The sequence below is a fragment of the Puma concolor genome, chromosome A2, assembly GCF_028749965.1.
Source record: "Puma concolor isolate L17-30 chromosome A2, mPumCon1.1.hap2, whole genome shotgun sequence".
Taxonomy (NCBI): Eukaryota; Metazoa; Chordata; class Mammalia; order Carnivora; family Felidae; genus Puma; species Puma concolor.
The window spans coordinates 3,469,490-3,489,129 of NC_141668.1; the positions used below are offsets into that span (position 1 = coordinate 3,469,490).

Below are 19,640 nucleotides of genomic sequence, written 5' to 3' on the forward strand. Positions count from 1 at the left end.
CCGGGAGTTCGAGCCCCGCGTCGGGCTCTGGGCTGATGGCTCAGAGCCTGGAGCCTGTTTCCGATTCTGTGTCTCCCTCTCTCTCTGCCCCTCCCCCGTTCATGCTCTGTCTCTCTCTGTCCAAAAATAAATAAATGTTGAAAAAAAAAAATTTAAAAGTGAACTCCCATACCCAGAGGTGACGGGTAACCACGCTGGACAGGTGCGCTGAAGACTGAAGGGCAGGGTCACCTCGCCAAATGGGCTTGATCAGGCCTGTCCACGTTTGAGTGCTTCTCAGGCTTCACCTGAATTATAAGTTCACCATGGCTCAGACAGCAAGGCGGGCCACAAGCACTCACTCCGAGGACAGGAAGAGGGCAGGAAGTTATCCCACGTGAGACCGCTTCAAATTTCTGCAGTGAAAAGCCCAGCATCACATCCCGTTCTCGGGTCGGAGCAGGATCAGCCTACAGGTGCGGGGAAGTGAGCCCCAGAAGGTGGACACGACCCCTCTCTCAGCCGAGGGACGGGGTCCAGGAAGCTCAGGGACCATGACGCTTCCTGTTGTGACACCAGCATTTCCCAACCACCCTGAGAAATACAGACATGAGAGAAGGTCTGGAAGTTTACATTGCTAGAGACTCCGGAAAAACCCCGCTTTCTGCCCCCTCCGTGCGCTGGGAAATGCCCAGCTCAGCCCTCACAGATCGGTCCCCAAACCTCTCTGTCGTGGACGCGGGCGGGGGCCCCAGACACAGCCGGAGACAGAAGGCCAGGCCTCTAGGAACCACCATCTGGGCTCAGAATAGCAAATCACTTGATTAACTTCCCCAACTAGTTAATGGTGCCACCATTAACCAAGAATATATAATCCTTAGAAGAACAAAAGAGCGTAATAATATTTCTTGGAACACTTTCCTTCTCCAGCACAAAATTTTAAAAATCTCTTCAAGATATGTGCCAGGAAACCACAAGAAATATGTCCACGTTTAATGGCCTAATGATTTCTCTCTGTATTCTAATTTTAGTGCTAAATTTGAGATTCTGGAAGTAGTATAAAAAAAAGAGAAAGTTTTCACTCGGGTTCCTAAGAGGATGATGGTAATACTATGCTTGCATGGTTTTAGGCGGTATCTTTAGGCCGCTGAACTTGAAAATATAATACAAATAAAATGATAACGAGAAATTACATGATAGAGAATCCTCTTGTATGTCAAGGTCTGGGTTAGGCGTCTTCCGATATTATTCATTTACTTGTGGTGTAACCCAGACAGGGGGCTGTTATCCATAATTGGTATCTGTAACATCTCTGAGTCACTAATCGGCCACACAGTGGTATCCCCACTTCTCTGGTGAAAAGTTAAAGTGGTGTGCCCCCCTCCTCGGTCATCAGCAAGTCACTTGCGGAGGGGTGATGACCGTTTGGTGTTCCTGCTCCCGGCCCAGCCCTCCCGGGGCCTCTCCAACTCCTCAAAACTCTGAAGGCGGGGGAAGAAAGATTGTTACTCTCTCCTGGCGGGTGTATTACGTCCTTCAGCAGACTGTGGGGTCACCAAGTGCCACCCAGATACAAGGAACCACACTTTCTTACACATGGTACGACAGGCAGCCCCTGAAGTGCTCCCGACGACCCCCCGGCCCCCACATTCACTCCCTGTGGAATCCCCTCGACTCACGCGGGGGCAGAGCCCAGTGACATGTTTCTCACAAGCAGAGCAGGATGGGGAAGGCGTAGCTGTCATTAGGTCCTGAGGGCTGGGACTGCTGTCTTTCTGTCACTCTCGGCCCAGCCTGCTTGCTGCTCTGATGAGGGAGACTGCCCCCCGAACTGGGTGGAGACGTCCTGTGGACCCAATGTGCAAAGATGGTCCTGGGCTAGGGCTGGGGGTAGACGGGAGATCAGAGACCTTCCCTTGAGCAGCTGACAACGTAAAAATGGGCAAACAAACCAGTTTACGTCAAACAACTGGGAAATGGAACAACGCTGCAGTGAGCCTAAGTAAATGAGAGGAAGGCACACACAATGAATAGTATAAAATTAAACTTAAAGTGTCTCTCCTTTGGCCCTTACTGTCCTCAAGACACTGCCTTACTTACTATCTGTATCCAAGCTCTTGGACTCTCTGTTCTGGCTGCCCCATTCTCTCCCGGCCCTTATCCACCACTTCTACTCCAGCCACTGAATGCAAGCTTCAACCAACCCCAAGTGGGTGCATTTGGAGAGCCCCCAGACCTGGCCCCGGACGCAGCCAGAGAGCCCCTTTGTGCTCAGAGGCATGCAACCTAGAAGTGCGGTTGCAGGAGCTCGGTGGGTTGGGCTACCCTTCACGGATGGAGGACAGGGGCTGACAGATAACACGTCCTCTCCGAGCCTCCCAGGCGGACTCCCAAGATGCCCAAGGCTGCACAGAAGGTCCAAAGGCATCCAGAGCGAGTTGGTCACGATGGTGACCAATCTGGTGGCAGAGCATTCCCCCTGGGGCTTCGAGGAAAGGTGCAGGACAGAAAGTGAACCAGGACTTCGGCACCACGGGCATGGCATCTCACACCACAAGGAAGAGTGACATCACCATGAGAGACAGAGGACCTGCCAGGGCGGAGCCCCGTGCTACAATGTTCAGATGTCCAGAGTCCACAGTGGCCAGCTTTCCTCCTCTTTGGGGCATTTCCTTTCTGTTACACACATAATAAGACACTTTGTGGCCTTTTCTCCCATCGGTTTGGACTCTCTTCTTACTCCTTAGAAGATTTATCCTTTATAACCTTTACAACATATTGAATTCCCTCAGACTCAGTCTTATGCCTTCTTCACTTCCATACAGCTCCTGTAACTGTCCCCATGGGTCATGTCACCTACACCCACGGTTGTATTTCCCTCCTTTAAGTTAATTACTTTTGAAATTTTCTCCATCCCAGACACGGCTTATGGGATTCACACCCGTATATATATTTTAATGTTTATTTATTTTTGAGAGAGAGAGAGAGAGAGAGAGAGCGCGCAGGGGTAGGGGAGGGGCAGAGAGAGAGGGAGACACAGAATCCGAAGCAGGCTCCAGGCTCCGAGCTGTCAGCACGGAGCCCAATGCGGGGCTCGAACTCCTGAACCTTGAGATCATGACCTGACCTGAAGTCAGATGTCTAACCAACGGAGCCACCCAGGCGCCCCCCAACCCATCTTTCCAGCTATTTTCTTGTAAATTGTAAACTCTTGTTAAACGCCCCAGAGTCGCCTGAAACTCAGTTCCAAAAGCAAGCCCACGAACAGCCCAAGATATCGCCACCCTCTATGTAACCCTGAACCTGATGGGCGAGCCCCATCTTATCTCTAGCCACACTGGGTTTCTCTGTACCTCTTATTCATCACACACACCCTCCCCACTGGACTCTGTCAGAGTCCAGCTGAAGTTCCGATTCCTTCTGGAAGCCTTTCCGGGTCTACCTAACGGGGTCAAATTTTTGTTTTACGCTCACGAAACTCCTCTTGGCAGTTCTACACAAGTGGCACTGGTTATGTGCCTACGTGACTGTATTGCAGGCTCCATGACATAAGGTAGCTTGCCTCTTTTGCACGACTTAGTGCACAAAATGAAACTGAAGATATAAAAGAATAATTGGACATGTCTCCGCAAGACTAGAAGGAGCTTGAATCTTCCTGAGGAAAGAGCCCTGTGTCCAAGCCCTAGAGAAGGACACTTACCTAGGTTTGCCAGGTAAGTGCTTTCCATGGGCTATCCCATCCAGGCCCCACCTGAGCATGGCTAGATGCCCACTCACCCCTTGTTTGAGGCAGGAAGCTGGGCTCCAAAGAGCTGATTGTTCCAGATAAGCACTTGAGCCCGGGGGCTGCTAGATTTGCAAGTGCACTGTGGGCGGGGCAGCAGAGAGGAGCAGTTGGAAGAATTGCTGTTTTCCTAATGCAAAGTGCAATATTTGGGTATTCTGGGTGGAGCTGTGACCCAATGTATTGAAATTTTATTGCAAATGAAACATTTATGCTATTACACGAGAGATGCCTGGTAATTGGACAGTTGGTTCATACAAAACTATTTTTTATGATAGTCTTTTCAATGAGAAGTTGAGTTAGTGCCTAGAAACAAGGTATCCTGGCTGCGTTTGAAACACACAAATAAGGATGTGATAGACATAGATCCAAAGATAGAATTCCAGTTTCCCTACCATCAGATAGGAATCACATATGGTCATACCAATTTGGGAAACACTGTGTAACCCACATGAGAATATGAAAAGCTTCAACATATCCTCAGTAAAGAAACTTACTTGATTGTGTTTAACTAGAGTTCTTAAATTTATGTGACTATGGAAACTATTTTTTTTTTCTTAATATCCAGGGATAATGACACAGACATTAAAAACAAAGTCGAAAGTCCTGGCTTGTGCCATTTCCTCCAGAATTACAGATCTAGACCCTTCCCTTGTAAGTCACCCACTTTTCTAAAAATATCTGCATCTTAAGTTATCCAGTTAGGAAGTTATGTCTAACACCCAACTCCAAGTCGTCCTGCAGAGGGCCAACATTTCCTCCAGAAGAACAGAACCTGTGCTTAGTTGTATGTTTGGTAACTGCTCACTACTTGAAAACCATGCAGGGTTGTTCCTTCGATTCAAGTTTAAAGTATCCATTTGCAGAGAATTTTTACAGAGCACACATTTTCAATACTTCAATTAGTTTTACCGTTCACTAAATCCACTCCTAGTTTCTTACACTTTCCTACTCCAACACAGTCCTACCCCAAAGGCCAACGGATGCTGTGTTGAGAAACGGTTCCTTCAAGGTTCCTGTGGACAGCCAGTGTTTTTACATGGCAAAGACTCATATTTAGCAAAGTGTTCTTTACCAAAAGAGTCATCGCTTGGAATGGGAGTTCATGGCACTCTTTCAGAAGGGGCATCGGGAAAGACAAGGAAGACCAATGGAGAGTTCTACCACGCACAGAACAGAATCATGGATGTGCCCAGATCCCCCCGATGAGCAGACAGGAGACTCTTTTGTAAGATTTGGGAGAACAAATACAAAGTGTTGTGCTGAAGGCTTCTAGGAGCAGGAAGCTCATGAGGAAATCAGGCAACCCATCCTGGTGTTGAGACCCTCCCACTGAGAAAAGAGGCTCTACTAAGATGACCTAGCATCTGTCTTCCTAAGCTTTTCTCACATGGGTGTTGGCTGTGTCTCTCCCAGACAAACCCACGACAAAGGCATTACCCCATCCCTATGAGAGCCTTCAAGTACCTGCTGAGTTTTTTTCTCTTATTCAAGAGCAGAGATGACACTTTTGGTAGTGTCCGTGAAGGGAGCTGAACCACTTTGTGATCCACATCCAACACGCCCATGTGCTTGAGGCTTAGAGAGGCAAGCCCAGGGGTGGGTATAGGACTCGCACAGTCCCAAGGCTGAAGGATGCCTTTTACCACGTCCAGTTCCCTCACCTCCCACAATCAGATAAAGATGACCAGCTGTTCCAAAGGAGGTGGATGGAAACAATGAAAACTTTTGTGTTATGGACATTAAAACGACAGAAGGTGGAAGAGTGGAGACAGTTTTTCAAAAGATGTACATTTTGAGGAAAAAGATGGAAATCTCCAATAAATAATCCAGCTGCCAAATACCTTTTAAAAGAAATTCTAAACATTCTAGGATAGGGCTTGGATCTCCATGCAAACCAAGCCCCCAGGTACTCCAGCGGGATGTCATTCAACAAGCTAGCCTTCTCGTGCAGGGACAAGAGCCTCTCAAACACACCAAGAAGGTGTTCAGGCTTGACTTAAAATCCAGGTACCCTTAGAGCTCACAGAAGCGTCACAAAACCCTGGACAGAATGGTCTCAGAAGAACAGGAAAGGCAGTGGAATTCTGTATTTTGCTTGCCAGGGAATAAAGTTTCACAAATGCACATTTCTAAAGTTGCTAATCTCTTATAAGCTGAACATCTGCTTCACTGACACAAATAAATTTCACCTTCGAGCTCATTTAAAATTAAAGAGCCAAGATGAATTTTAAATTATGAGCATGTTAAAAGAATAAAAGGAAAAGAAAGAGCTAGTTTTAGGCAGCCACTAAAGCCCAGAGTGAGATTTTATAGAAACTTCTGGTGCGATTTTATGGGAAGCTCATATATGAAGTGCTAAAAACAGGGATTTATATAATGAAAAGTGATATTTCAAGTCTTGTCTAGAATACTAGGATGGCTAAGAGATAATTAACATTTCATTTTAGTTTAGGGAGAACCTGACAGTTGGTTTTTGTTCTCGGGATAAAATTTATGGTATGATCGAGAAAATGGCAAGAAAAAGAGCTGCACAAAAGGGTAAGATAAATCTTTATAAAAAGACAACTTCTAATCATGTCCCTCAAGAAAATCCTACGAAATTGCCCCTAAAAGGAGTGATTTTTTTTTTTTTTTTTTTTTCTGCCAAAGGGATTTTTATACCTTTCTTCTCTCCTAGGTGGCAGTGTGGCTAAAAAGAGACTAATTCGGGACCCATCAACTGTTTCAGGATTCCAAGATCACGGAGAATGAAGGTTCAAGGGAAAATACTTAATAGGGTCTCAGAAGGGAGAAACAATTTTTTATAGACAGAAAAGAACGGTACTCACTGGCTCCACGTTGTATGAAAACAGAGCATATTCCTTATCTGGAGAGATTTCATATCGGATGGCTCTTAATGATTCCTAAAAGGAAAAAAAAACACAAATAATTTTATTTTTTTTAACATTTAATCTATTTTTGAGACAGAGAGAGACGGAGTGTGAGCAGGGGAGGAGCAGAGAGAGAGAGAGAAGGAGACACAGAATCCGAAGCAGGCTCCAGGTTCTGAGCTGTCAGCACATGAGCCCGACGTGGGGCTCGAACTTGTGAACTGTGAGATCATGACCTGAGCTGAAGTCAGCTGCTTAACTGACTGAGCCACCCAGGCGCCCCTAAACACAAAGAACTTTAACGTGTGACATGTAACATAGCTCAGAATCTTGTAGTGAATCTGTCCTTGCTGCTTCTGTTTTCAAAATCTGCTAATATAATTTGTATGCAATAAATTCGCTGAAGTCTATTAAAGATGGCAATATCTTTTCTTTGCTGAATAATATTCAGGCAATTGAGACTTTTGCACATTTTGTTCATTTTTTTTTCAAATTTCAACACAGCAATACTTACGGTTATCTATGGAAACAAGTCAATAGAAGTAAAGATGAAAACCAATCATCCCTTCCCACGAGACTCTGTCCTCTCTGTACCTTTAAACTTAGAAGCTGACTTTAAGCAGACTGGTCCCCCAATTTTTTTAATGTTTATTTATTTTTGACTGAGAGAGAGAGAGAGAGAATGAGCGGGGGAGGGGCAGAGAGAGAGCGAGACACAGAATCCGAAGCAGGCTCCAGGCTCTGAGCCATCAGCACAGAACCCGACGTGGGATGGAACCCACAGACTATGAGATCATGACCTGAGCCAAAGTCAGACACTTAACCGGCTGAGCCCCCCAGGGGCTCCAAGAAGATGGTCCCTAAAAGGCAGAATTACATTCTATACATTGTTTTGCAGCTTGCTTTTTCACCATGATAGACACCGGCCCCCTAGTCGGTCCGTGTGCAGAGGACCAGCTGTGGTTCTTCCTTCAAATATCTTCATGGTACACAGGCAATCTTACCCACATGAAATCATCAGAAAGGCTATTTCCCTTCCACTCCCCCCCACAACCTTCTCCGCTGTGATCACACTGCTGTGCAGACCCCACGCCCACTCTCTGTCCACCTGTCATGGGCAACCCTACCAACGATCATACGGCCACGTGCAAACACACAGATGTGTAACCACAACAAAAAGTGACATCACACCATACATCCCTCACCTGGGTTTTCTTGAGCAACAATTGGTTTGGCCTGAAGTGCTGACCTTCAGAGCTTGCACAGAACTACATGGTGTGGATCTCTCTTGATTTACTCAGTCCTTACTAAAGCGTGGTTACAGGAGATTCTTGGTATTCATGGCAGTAATGTTCTAGAAAGTCCCCACGAACTCTGGGTTAGGGAAAACTGCAGCACACTGTTCCTAAGGGAAACGCAGCGCTAGGTTCTGGTGAAGGTCTGGTCACAATACTTTGGTCAACCAATCTATACATAACCTTGTTTCACATGTGTTTCTGCTTAAAGACATCTCATTTTTTAAGTTTTTTTTAAATGTTTATTTTATTTGTGAGAGAGAGACAGAGTATGAGTGGGAGAGGGGCAGAGGGAGAGAGACAAAGAGAGACAGAGAGAGAGAGAGAGAGAGAGAGAGAGAGGGAGACACAGAATCTGAAACAGGCTCCAGGCTCCGTGCTGTCAGCACAGAGCCCGATGCGAGGGTCGAACTCATGAACCGCGAGATCACGACCTGAGCTGAAGTCAGATGCTTAACCAACTGAGCCACCCAGGCGCCCTTCAAGACATCTTACTGACTGTATGCCGTTGACTCACTGACACTGAACTCATACTGAACAACACTATACTCAGCCTGAACAAGTCATCTCACAAATGTGTCTTCTCCGTATGGCACATCACAGACTTCTTGCATTTCGGAACACTACCGCACTCCAGCATTATCCTTGGGGGCCATTTTAAACAGCATAATCACCAAGAAAAAGCACAAAGAACATGGAAAGCAGGGCACGACACAGACCACACACACACACACACACACACACACACACACACACACACACCTGTTCACAGCATGAGATCTGGAACCCCAATTTTTTGGCCACTATGCACACATCTGGGAATGACTGGAAAAGCACCATGAGTGTTCGTCTGGACATTACAGACACAGTTTAGCACACGGCCGCCTCTGCAAACACAGAAGCTGTGAGCGGCGAGGATGGGCTGGGATGTGTGTCCAGTACAGTTACGACACGCAACATTGCCATAAAAATCCTCACCCACGTTTGTTTTTTATGGAACACATTTCTAAGGGTGGGGCTGATGATGCACAAGTTTTTAAAAAGTGCAAATAGATATTGCCCAGTTGCTTTTCGAAATGTTTCTGGAATTAACACTCTCATTACTGATGAGCGAATGCATCCTTTCTCCCTTCTCTGGCAGAAGTGCTGCTATCCACTCTTCCGTTTGACCCTCTGATGGATGTCAGGTGGTGCCTCGCTGAGAGTTTAGTTCCTATTTCCCTGCCTCGGGCACATTTGATCCTCACTGGATATTTCTGGCAATGCGGATTTTATCTTTAGAAAACTGTCCATCCCTGTCTCCTTGAAGGTACCTGTTATGCTGAGTTTTCTATTTTTTCTGAAGCTCACTCCTACCATGTTTTTATCCCCACTTCTCTTCTCAAGGTGACCAGAGACTAACTTGCTTAATGTCGTCATGATGTCTCAATTCTCCTCTTGGCACAACTTATCACTTGCTCCTCCTCAAAACCCTGCCTCCACTTGGCTTCTAGGACGCACACCTGGTTTTCTCGTACCTCCTCGATGCTTCTCTTCATGCACATTCGCTGGTTCCCTTCATTTCTCTGACCTCTGAATGTTGGAGTAACCAACATAAATGTCTGGGTTTCCTATCAGAAATCACATTCCTGACACCATCCACACTCGTGGCTATGAAATCCAAGTACCTGCTGACGATTCCAAGCGTCACATGTCCAAGACCCTGTGAACCCAACTGGACTTGACCCTGACCTTCAGATGTGTATGTCCCACCGCTTCCCTGGCACCTCCACTCGAATGTCAAGTGGGAGACTCAAGGTAACGTGAATACAATACAGCCCCTCATATTCTGTCCCTTCTCCCTCCAGCCCCAGCAACCCCACCCCCTCAGCCGCTCAGGGCAAACTCCTGGCTTTCCTCTCCTCTCTGTCTCACACATCTTAGATCTAGCCAAGCAGAAACCACTGTTGGGCTATCATCAGAGTCTATTCAGAACAGGCTTTCCTTCCCCCCGCCACCACCCTGGTCTCAGCATGAGTCTTCCGCTCGGGCCATGGCAGTAACCTTCCAGCGGTGTCCCCAGGCTCTAACTTTGTCCCCTGCACTCTACTCTAGCTTCACGGGCCGGGGCCAGCTTTTCAGTACAGGAATCATCACCTTGCCCTCTGCTTGAAGCCACACCACCTTGGCTTCCATCACAGTGGGCTAAAAGTCAAAGCTCCCACTGAGCAGTGGGGCTAGTCCTTGGTCCCCACCTCCAAGTATGGCCTCTTGACCCTGTGCACCCCAGCCACACTGCCACTGCTGTCTACACCTTCCATGAGCACGCCAGGCACACGCTGGCTTCGTGGTCTTCATGACTGGTCTTCCTCTTGCTTGAAAAGCTCTAGACTGTCACCTGTCAGCTTTCTTCTCAGGAGCCTCCTTCTAAGTGAAGACTTCCCTCTCTTCCGTGGCCATGAGATCTAGAAATCTCAATAGGCTTGCTTCCAATTTTTCATAACCCTCATCCCTTATTTTCCTAGGCGTACTCACTATTAAAATAATGTATATTTAACCTATTTATCTTATTTAGTGCCCGTCCCCTCCCCTAGAATGTAAGCTTCTCGAAACGAGGGCTTCTGAAAGAAATCTTTAACTTCTCTCTGCAATGCTTTGTAGTTTTCAGCGTACAGCTCTTGCCCGTGTTTTGTTAGATGTATCCCTAAGTATTCGGCATTATTGATGTTTTATATATGTAAAATATACACATATCAATATTCAGTTGTTTATTACTAACATACGGAAATAGAATTGATTTCGGTACCTTGACCTTTTGTTCCGCGACTTTGCTAAATTTCATTAATTGTTACAGCAATTTTTTTGTACATTCTTTAGAATTTTCTATCTAATCATATTTTCTGTGGCTGAAGAGTTTTTTTTTTTCCACTCCTTTCCTAATTAGATGCATTTTGCTTCTTTTTATAGCCTAATTACACACTAGAGAGCCGCCAGTATAATGTCCGGAAATATAATGAGGGTGGACACCTCGCCTTTTTCCTGATCTTAGGGAGAAACATCCAGTCTTCATTAGTAAGTGTATTAATGGCAGGTGCTTTTGTAGATGTCTGTTATCAGGTTGAAGATGCTCCTGTCTATTTCCAGTTTGCTCAGAATTTTTACAATGGATGTTGAGTTTTATAATGAGTGTTGAATAATCTCAAATGCTTCTTCTGCATTTTTGGAGATAATTATGCTGTTTTGCTCTTTTTAGTCTGTCAAAATGGTTAATTACATTGTTTGATGTTCAAATGTTGAAGCAAACTTGCATTCCTTAGATAATCTCTATAGGTCATGATGTATTAACCCTTTTATATACTGCTAGACATGATTTGCTATTTTGTTGAGGATTTTTGCACCTGTGTTCATAAGGGACATTAGTCTGTGGTTTTCTTTTCCGGTAATAACCTCATTTGGTTTATAATTGAGGGAAGTGCTGGCCTAATAAATGACTTGGGAAGTATTTCCTCCTCTTCTATTTGTTTTGTAAGTTTGTACAGAACTGGTATAATGTTTTCCTTAAATGTTTGGTAGAATTGACCAGTGAAGCCATGTATTTGCACCTTGAATTTTCTACATGTGGAACTTTTGGACCATTAATTCCTTTTACATCAATATAGGACTATTGAGAGTCCCTATTTCACTTTTAGTGAGCTGTCATAATTTGTATCTTTTAAGGATTTATTTATTTCACTTGTTTATTCTCATTTCATTGTCAAGTTTATTGATCTATGGCTACTACAAATATTTTCAATTACCCTTTCCAAGCCTGTACTGATGGGACTTTCTTCTGCTCCTATTATTGGTTTTTGTCCTTTATCTTTGTTCTTGATCAATTTCATGAATCTTTTCCAAAAACCAGCTTTGGGTTTTGTTTATTTTTTTTCTGCTATTTTTTTCTTTTCCATATGGTTGATTTTTCCCTTTATTGCCTTTCTTCTGCATACTTACACGTCATTCCTTTTTTTCTAGTTTTGTTTTTTTTAAGGTGCATGCTTAGATCTAATGATAGGAGCACTTAAAGCAATAAATTTCCCTTTAAGTGCTGCCTACCTGCACACCATAAATTTTCATTTTATATGTCTTAATTTCCCTTCATTTCAACACATTACCTAATTCCCATCTGATTTCTTCTTTGGCCGATTCGTCACTTAAAAGCAGGTTGTTTAATTTTCAATCATCAGGCCACATTCCAGATATTTTTCTGCTGTTGATTTCTACTTTAATTATGTATTTGCTAGACACTGGTCTTTGCGTAATTTCCAACCTCCGAGATAAACTGAGACTCGTTTAATGGCCCAGACTTTTATCAGTTTTGGTGAATGTTCCACGTGGGCTCAGAATGAACGTGTTCTCTGTTGGTGAGGGATGTGACCCATCAATGTCAGTTAGGTGAGTTGGTTGACTGTGCTTTCAAGACTTTGGTCTCTGTACCGATCTGTTTTCCTACATGTTCTATCAACTACTCAGAGAGGACCGTTGGAACCTCCCACTTTAATTGTGGATTTGTCCACTTCTGGTTTTGGTTCAACCAATTCTGGCTTCAAATCTTATAGCTCTATTGCTAGTTGCATATACCTTCAGCATTCTTCTGCCTTCTTAAAGAACTGACCCCTTTATCCTTATGAAATATTTCTTTTTATTTCCAGTAGTAGGGACTCTTCTGTAGTCTACTTTGATATTAACAGGACCATTCAGGCTTTCCCTTGGTTAATGTTTGTATGGTATGTCTGTTTACATTAATTTAATTTTAACCTGTGTCTTTCTACTGAAAGTATATATCATAGAAGGCTTAGAGCTGGGTCTTGCTTTTTAAAACTCACCTTTGAATCCTTTGGGAGTAATAAGGGAAGCTTATGGACATAATGATATAGGAAACCTGTCCTTTATACTAGTTATCTTCCACCCTGCATTGTATCAGATTTCTGCTCTGGGTGTCCTGCCCAAGAAAATTCTAACATGTTCCAAAGATTTTATGTGTATGTGTTTGCGGTTTTTAGTCAACGTAGAGTGTGGGAGAAAAGACTTAGAAGTCTTATATTAAAAGGAACTGGACATCTTCACCACATTTAAAGACCCTTTTGTAAAAAAACAGATGCATTTTTTTCAGGACTAGCCAATTCATTTTCTTTAAGTTCCCACCAAAAGCTTAGCTACACGTTGACCACATTTACCTCTCCTGGCACTGTTCATTCCCTTAGGTAGATCCAAACTTTCACCCAGTATAATCTTTCTTACCCCAAAGAACTTCCTTTCACTTTCTCAGAGTGCTAGTGTGTGGCCAGTGAATGCTCTCGGATTTTGTCTCCAGTTTATTTTATCTTTAACTCTGAAAGATATTTTTGTTGCATGTAGAATTCTAATCTTCAATAAGACTTTGTAGTCTGCGTTAAGTCTTATGCTGTTCTTAGATTTATGAGAGAACTTTTGTTTTTGTTCATATAGTGAATGGAATATTCTAGGTACTTAAGTCTGTGAAGAGAGAGCCACGGATTTATTCACATATTTTCTGTATTCAGCCAGATGAAATTTTTTCCTTATTAATTACAGCTTAGGCAAACTAACATCTTTTAGGTTTTCTAGGGATGGAATTACGTTACCCGAAAAGAAAGACATTTTTCTTTCATTTTCTAGTTCCCCATCACTTACTCTGCTTGTATACGGCATCTCCTGCTATCTCCAAGAGCACATTAAATATGAATAGTGATGGTGAGTACTCTGGCCCGACTGCAATTGACATAGTTCTACTGTCTGCCATTGAGATTGGTTTTTGCTGCTAGTTGGCTTAGGGTAAATGGTTTCTGTCATATTTAGGCAGGTTTTCCTTTTCATCTCACCCAGAAATTTTATTAGCAGTTATTGATAAGCTTTACCAGGTACCCTTTCAGTGTCTGTGATGTAATCATCAAGGATTTTGCTGTTATTTTGTAGTTGTAATGGGTTTTGCTGATTGAGTTCTTGATATTTAAATGCTGTTGTCAGGAGTACATGATTCAGAGTGAATCACGATTCGGATACATGAGTGGGTTCCACTTGCCAATATTGCAGTTACAACGTCTGTAGCTACACTCGCTGGTGAGACTGGTGTGCAGTTCCCATTTTGCATTATTTGGGGCTGTTTACTCACAATCAGTAACGTAATTTTTAATAACATGACCCTGATTTTTATGATTTTTTTAAGTTTGTTTATTTTTGAGAGCGCCGAGGAGGGGCAGAGAGAGAGAGAAAGGGAGAGAGAGAATCCCAAGCAGACATCCGTGCTGTCAGCGCAGAGCCCGATGCGGGGCTCAATCCCACGACATGATGGTGAGGTCATGGCCTGAGCCGAAGTCAAGAGTCGGATGCTCAAATGACAGAGCCACCCAGGCGCCCCTATCCTGACTTAGAAAAACATCAATCTACACATATGGCGAGCCCATAGGTATGGAAATGTCGGCGTGTTGCCGGTGAGACACTTATGCCAAGGGCTGGTGTCTTGTTTTCATGTAATGGATAAATACCTGTGTGATCATAAACGCAGAGAAGGAAAGGCGGCCGTGAGTGAAAGAAAAAGATACGGGATGATGGAATGCTCTAAATCATCAAGGAATGGGAAAGAAATGGAGGGCAGGGAGTATAAATATGTCCCTGGGCTGTTTTGTGAAAATCGCCTCAGAAAGGAAAACAAGGAAATAAGTAAGATTGGTAACGATAAAACCAAAGGCAGATGCTGAGAAGATGGCACAAGTTATGGGGACACCCTGTGCACCTCGAGGGGAACACACATCAGCCTTGGCCACACAGGCGGTGGTGAGCTGCCCGTCCCCGTGCACGAGGAAGGAGGGCGCGTGTGCTCCTGGGGGTCCTCCCGGGGAAGGCAGCCACTGTCTGCATCTGGGCCCTTGATGCACCCTAAAAATCATTAAATTTGGAGTCAGATCGAAGCAGGTGCCGCCCCTGCACTGGTGGTAAGAGCCAGAAGAAACCTGAAAATGCAGCCGGACAGAGCAGAGCAGACCCACCACCGAGAAAAGCTCTCACCTCGCAAACAGGTAAATCCGCACGGTTGCCTCGGCAGGTGTTGCATCAGGCTTGCCTGACACAGTGTTTTGCAGGTGTGATCCTTATTTCGGGGCAATGTGCAGTGGCCACAGGGACAGGCAGCGGTGGCCTCACAGTGTGAGCCCCGCACCTGAGGCTGTGGTACCCTCCTGGGCCGTGGAACACTGGCCCCAAGACCCCTTACGCCATCTAGAAATGATGTAGCTCGGGACCAGCCCTGGGGGCTCTCAGCTACCAGCTACGTGACTCAGAAAAGACCTCTTGGCCTCCATAAACCTCGGTAAAGTGGGAAGAATATCCCGCCTGCCGCTCACAGGGTTTCAATTAAATAAGGAAACACGCGTGAGCACTCACATAGCCTTGCGTGTTGAATGAACCCCGAGTGCACTCTGCTGTGTCCCCCTCCTTCCTCGGTTAGCCCTGGTTTTCTCCTCCACGGCCCTGACTGCTCCCCACTCCGGGTGTCTGAGACCCGCGCCCATGCCCCTGGTGGACGCAGACCGTGGCTACAGCCTCGGTGGCCCTCGTGCACCGCGCAGCCAGACTCGTCAATGTTAGCTCTGTGACGGGACGCAGACTCGTCCCTCCTGGTTTCCCCAGTCACTGCTTTCACCAGGACCCGGTTCAGCCTCACCTGGGCCCGAAGCAGTCCCAGGGGCCCCTCGCCTCTCATCTTTCCCTCCTGCACCCCGTCACGTGACTCTAGCTTTATTTTCCTAGACAGACCCGACCTCAACAGTCCCATCCCTTTCAGTTTCCTGCAGAGTAAAAAGGCTAGACCCCCGGGTAAGGCGCTCCGTGGCTTGCTCCCTGACCTTTTCCCGGGGCCCTGAGCCACGGCCTTCCAACCGCTCCCACGTGACCTGCACCGGAGCTGGTGACTGGCCACCCTGCCTGCCCACGGGACATTCACTGCTCAGCCTGTTCGCTGTGCAGCAAGGACGCTGCTTCCCGCTTGTCTTCAAACTGTACTCACCTTTCGGGGGCTGCTGGACGTCCCTCTCTGCGCCCTATCTACCGCTGACATCGACTCTCTTCTCTCCTTCCTGCCTCCACTGCAGCACAGACGTCACAAATGCCTGCCTCTTCTAGATCTGGGTGGAAAGGTCCCAGAGAGTAAACCTGTTTCATTAATCCTGGTCTCCACCCACCCACCTCGGCCAGCCCAGGGCCCTGCTCAGAGGACACACTTTAATGTCAGATGAGAGCACAGGGGTGACAGAAGGACGACATCAGACCACCTAAAAGCTGCACAGCGTAGCAGGTGCAGGGCCAGGAAAATCAAGCTGCTACTTTATTTCTTTGCAGGTCTTTTAAAGACACAGGTACACAATGTCATACTTCCCGACTTAAAAAAAAGAAAAGAGAGAGAGAGACAAGCCTAGGAAATAAAAATAAGTAAAAAGTATTTTTGTTTTCTGTTCTTTTAATAAGCGGGGGGAAAAAGAGGAAGAGGGGAAAAGAAAGGGAAGAGGAACAAGAAGAAAATGTGTCTGAGACACGAGGGGGAGGAAGAAAAAAAATGCAGAGGGACAGTGGCTGGACCGAACGCTGCAGACACAGAAACCAAACTAGAATAGACACCTCGCGTGACATGGCTTTTGACAACATTCTTGCAAATGATGGTGACTTGTTATGCCATCCCTTTGTTCCTGGACTAAGGGGGTTGGAAACTCAGAGGCCGGTCTGGTTAGAAGTCAGCGAGTGTGGTCGCTGTGGGGACCGGACAGCTGCTACCCCATTCCGCTCGCCAAATTCTGCTGTCTGAGAAAATGATGTCTCGCTGCTTTTAGCTATTCCTGTATTTCAAGAAAAGACAGAAACCTGGACTTCCAGCTTGCAAAAAACCAGTCTGTGGGCCAAACAAAACAGTTCAGCGGGCGTTCGGGCTGCTGGCTTTTGCCTTCTCAACTGCAGACAAAAACAAGGCTATTTCCCCTTCCTGGTTTTTACTGAGGTGGGAAGCGCAGCCAGCCTCAGGGTGGAAACGCTCGCTGGCCATGCCAGCCTCTCCTGTCCAGCCGCAGGGCTGCTGGCTGGCTGTGTCATGCAGACCAGGAGGATGACAGCAAAAGTGGGGACGGGCCCACAAGGCAGGGGCTGGGACCCCTCCCACCTGGGGCACACCTGCACCTGCAGGAGCCCACCTGGGGTGCACCTGCACCTGCGGGGGCCCACCTGGGGCGCACCTGCACCTGCGGGGGCCCACCTGGGGCGCACCTGCACCTGCGGGGGCCCACCTGTGGGAGCCAGCCTGCAGGACTCCACAGAGGGCAAGCAGGAGAAGCCCCGGCAGTGAGCTTCTTCCTCCTCCAAATGTGAGAACACACACACACACACGGAGCCCTTGATGGAAATTAAACGAAACAGAATAAAGTAAAGTGAACGCTAATTGTGAAAGCTCAGCATACTGGATGAAGGGAAAAAGGAAAAAAGTGGTCTCAAGTTCTTATCTCAACAGATTCCCGAGTTCCTCTACAACACATGAACCCATTACAGCTCTTGATTCTGGAAAGGGTCTCCTAATACTTGTAATCATGTCCCTCTCTGTGAGGAGTCAGAATTCATTAATTTTTAGAGACAGATAAAAATTCAAATCCTACAGTCTAATGATTATACAAAATCAAAGGGGAGCATAAATTAAAGAAACAAAAAGACTTTTTATTTAAATGTTAACTTAGTAATTTAAATAAGTAATTAAAACAGGGGAAGACATAAAAAGTGAGAAAACTTGACATACGCAGAACAGCAGGACTCTTTTAATTTACGTGTTTTCCCTTCCAAGTACTTTCTGAACTGTCTGCGGTGCTCACGTGTTCGTTGATGGAGAGGTCTAATCCCTTTGAAACGTGATACTGAATTTTTAAAAATCTGATTAAAATTATTGAGTAAAACGGCATCGAAACAACAATTATGGAATTCATCACCATGAAAAATAATATACAAAGTCTTCCCCACCCAACAAGATGAATGATTTTCATAGTTCAGTGCTCACTTCCTAGCCTTTCAATACACAGGGATGATGTTGATGGTTGCTAATTGAAGTGTAAAGATGATATTGTATTCTTCTGTTTGTTTAAAAATTTCTATAATGTTTATTTTGTGTATGTGCGTGTGTGTGTGAGAGAGAGCGAGCAGGGAAGGGGCAGAAAGAGGGAGACACAGAATATGAAACAGGCTCCAGGCTCTGAGCTGTCAGCACAGAGCCCCACGTGGGGCTTGAACCCACGAACCGCGAGATCATGACCTGAGCTGAAGTCGGACGCCCAACCGACTGAGCCACCCAGGTGCCCCTCTTCCGTGTTTATTTAAAGTAACATCAGGTCATGATCTCACGGTTTGTGGGTTCAAGCCCCGCATCTGGCTCTGTGCTGACGGCTCAGAGCCTGGAGCTTGTTTCCGATTCTGTGTCTCCCTCTCCCTCTGCCCCTCCCCCACTCGTGCTCTGTCTCCCTCTGTCTCAAAAATAGATAAACATTAAAAAAATTTAAGTAAGTATTTTCAACTGTACATGAACTCCAAATTTCGATGCTACTTAAATCTCGGGGAAAATGGGTTTTCCCAGATTATGAGGCACTGACTGGCATTCGCATCCACTCCGTACTTATTTTGAAGCCTAAACATCACTTCACGTGTTCAGACGAAGCGCAGTCAGCGTGCCTACATTAATATTCCCTGTGCATGTGGAGATGAGGTGTTTTTTTTAAACGAGACTGAGCAAGCCCTCCTGAAGTATTCTCTGTGCATTACTGCAATTTTTCTGTAAATGTCTAAAGCCCTAGGACGTGATCTTCCAATTACATATGATATGCAACACTTGTTTCCAACACCTGCAGAGAAATGTCCCGCACACGAAAGAAACTGCTTTCATCTTATTAAATTAGTGTGGTTTCAATTTCACATTATCTTTAGCTGCTCAGGCTATAGTGTTACAAGTTTATTGCTTCTGCCAGGCTCCTCCTAAAAGTTGAAACCTAAAGTCATTTTCTGCTTTATTGACTTGCAGGAGGGAAAACTGAAATTATCCCGGTCATTAGAGAGAGTACTTACAATTTTTTTGCCTTCTATTAACACCGTAGAAATATTTGTTTCAACATTCTGTAGTATCACATTTCCTTTCTGTTCTCTGTAGATGAATTCTTTATCTGCAAGAGAAGAAATAAAAAAGAAACGAAACATTAAGGAGCTCAGCAGGCTTCTGACCGACACTTACACAGAACGAATCAACTATTCCGACAAAAATAGAATGCTGTGATTCATCAAAGGGTCCTTTCAATCTGGTAAAGTATATACAGCTGCTCTCAACATAACCTCATGTGAAGCTTCTCTCCGAATCTTCGCACCTATGCTACACACTGGCATATAAAACACCAGTGCCCACGCCCATGAAGTCTTTCGGACATTCTAGAGCTTCCTTGAGCCCAACACACAGTGGACACATGGAGCAGATTAAGAAACTTACTACCAAAAAGCATGGACAGTAATTGGCACTGTGGGTAGTGATTTCCTCTATGTACAGCTTGGGTGAACCGTGTTATGCACACGTGCTCAGACATCCAAACCCTGCAAGACTGTTTCGAGTTAGTCCACAACCTTCCTTGCTACACTTGGAAGAGTCGGCAGTTTCTTGGTCACGCATACCCCTGAATC

General features: G+C 45.5%; 1 protein-coding gene across 5 annotated transcripts in view; it reads right to left on the minus strand.

Annotated features, from left to right (window-relative positions):
- The window catches only part of DPP6 (dipeptidyl peptidase like 6), a 949,260-nt gene that overhangs the window by 266,086 nt on the left and 663,534 nt on the right, over nucleotides 1–19,640 (minus strand). For all 5 annotated transcript variants that reach the window (XM_086685604.1, XM_086685609.1, XM_086685602.1 and 2 more), the window contains exons 4-5: nucleotides 19,041–19,135; nucleotides 6,595–6,669 (exon numbers count right to left, since the gene is read on the minus strand). In XM_086685604.1, the coding sequence (XP_086541730.1) occupies nucleotides 6,595–6,669; nucleotides 19,041–19,135 (170 nt within the window). The remainder of the gene's footprint in view (nucleotides 1–6,594; nucleotides 6,670–19,040; nucleotides 19,136–19,640) is intronic.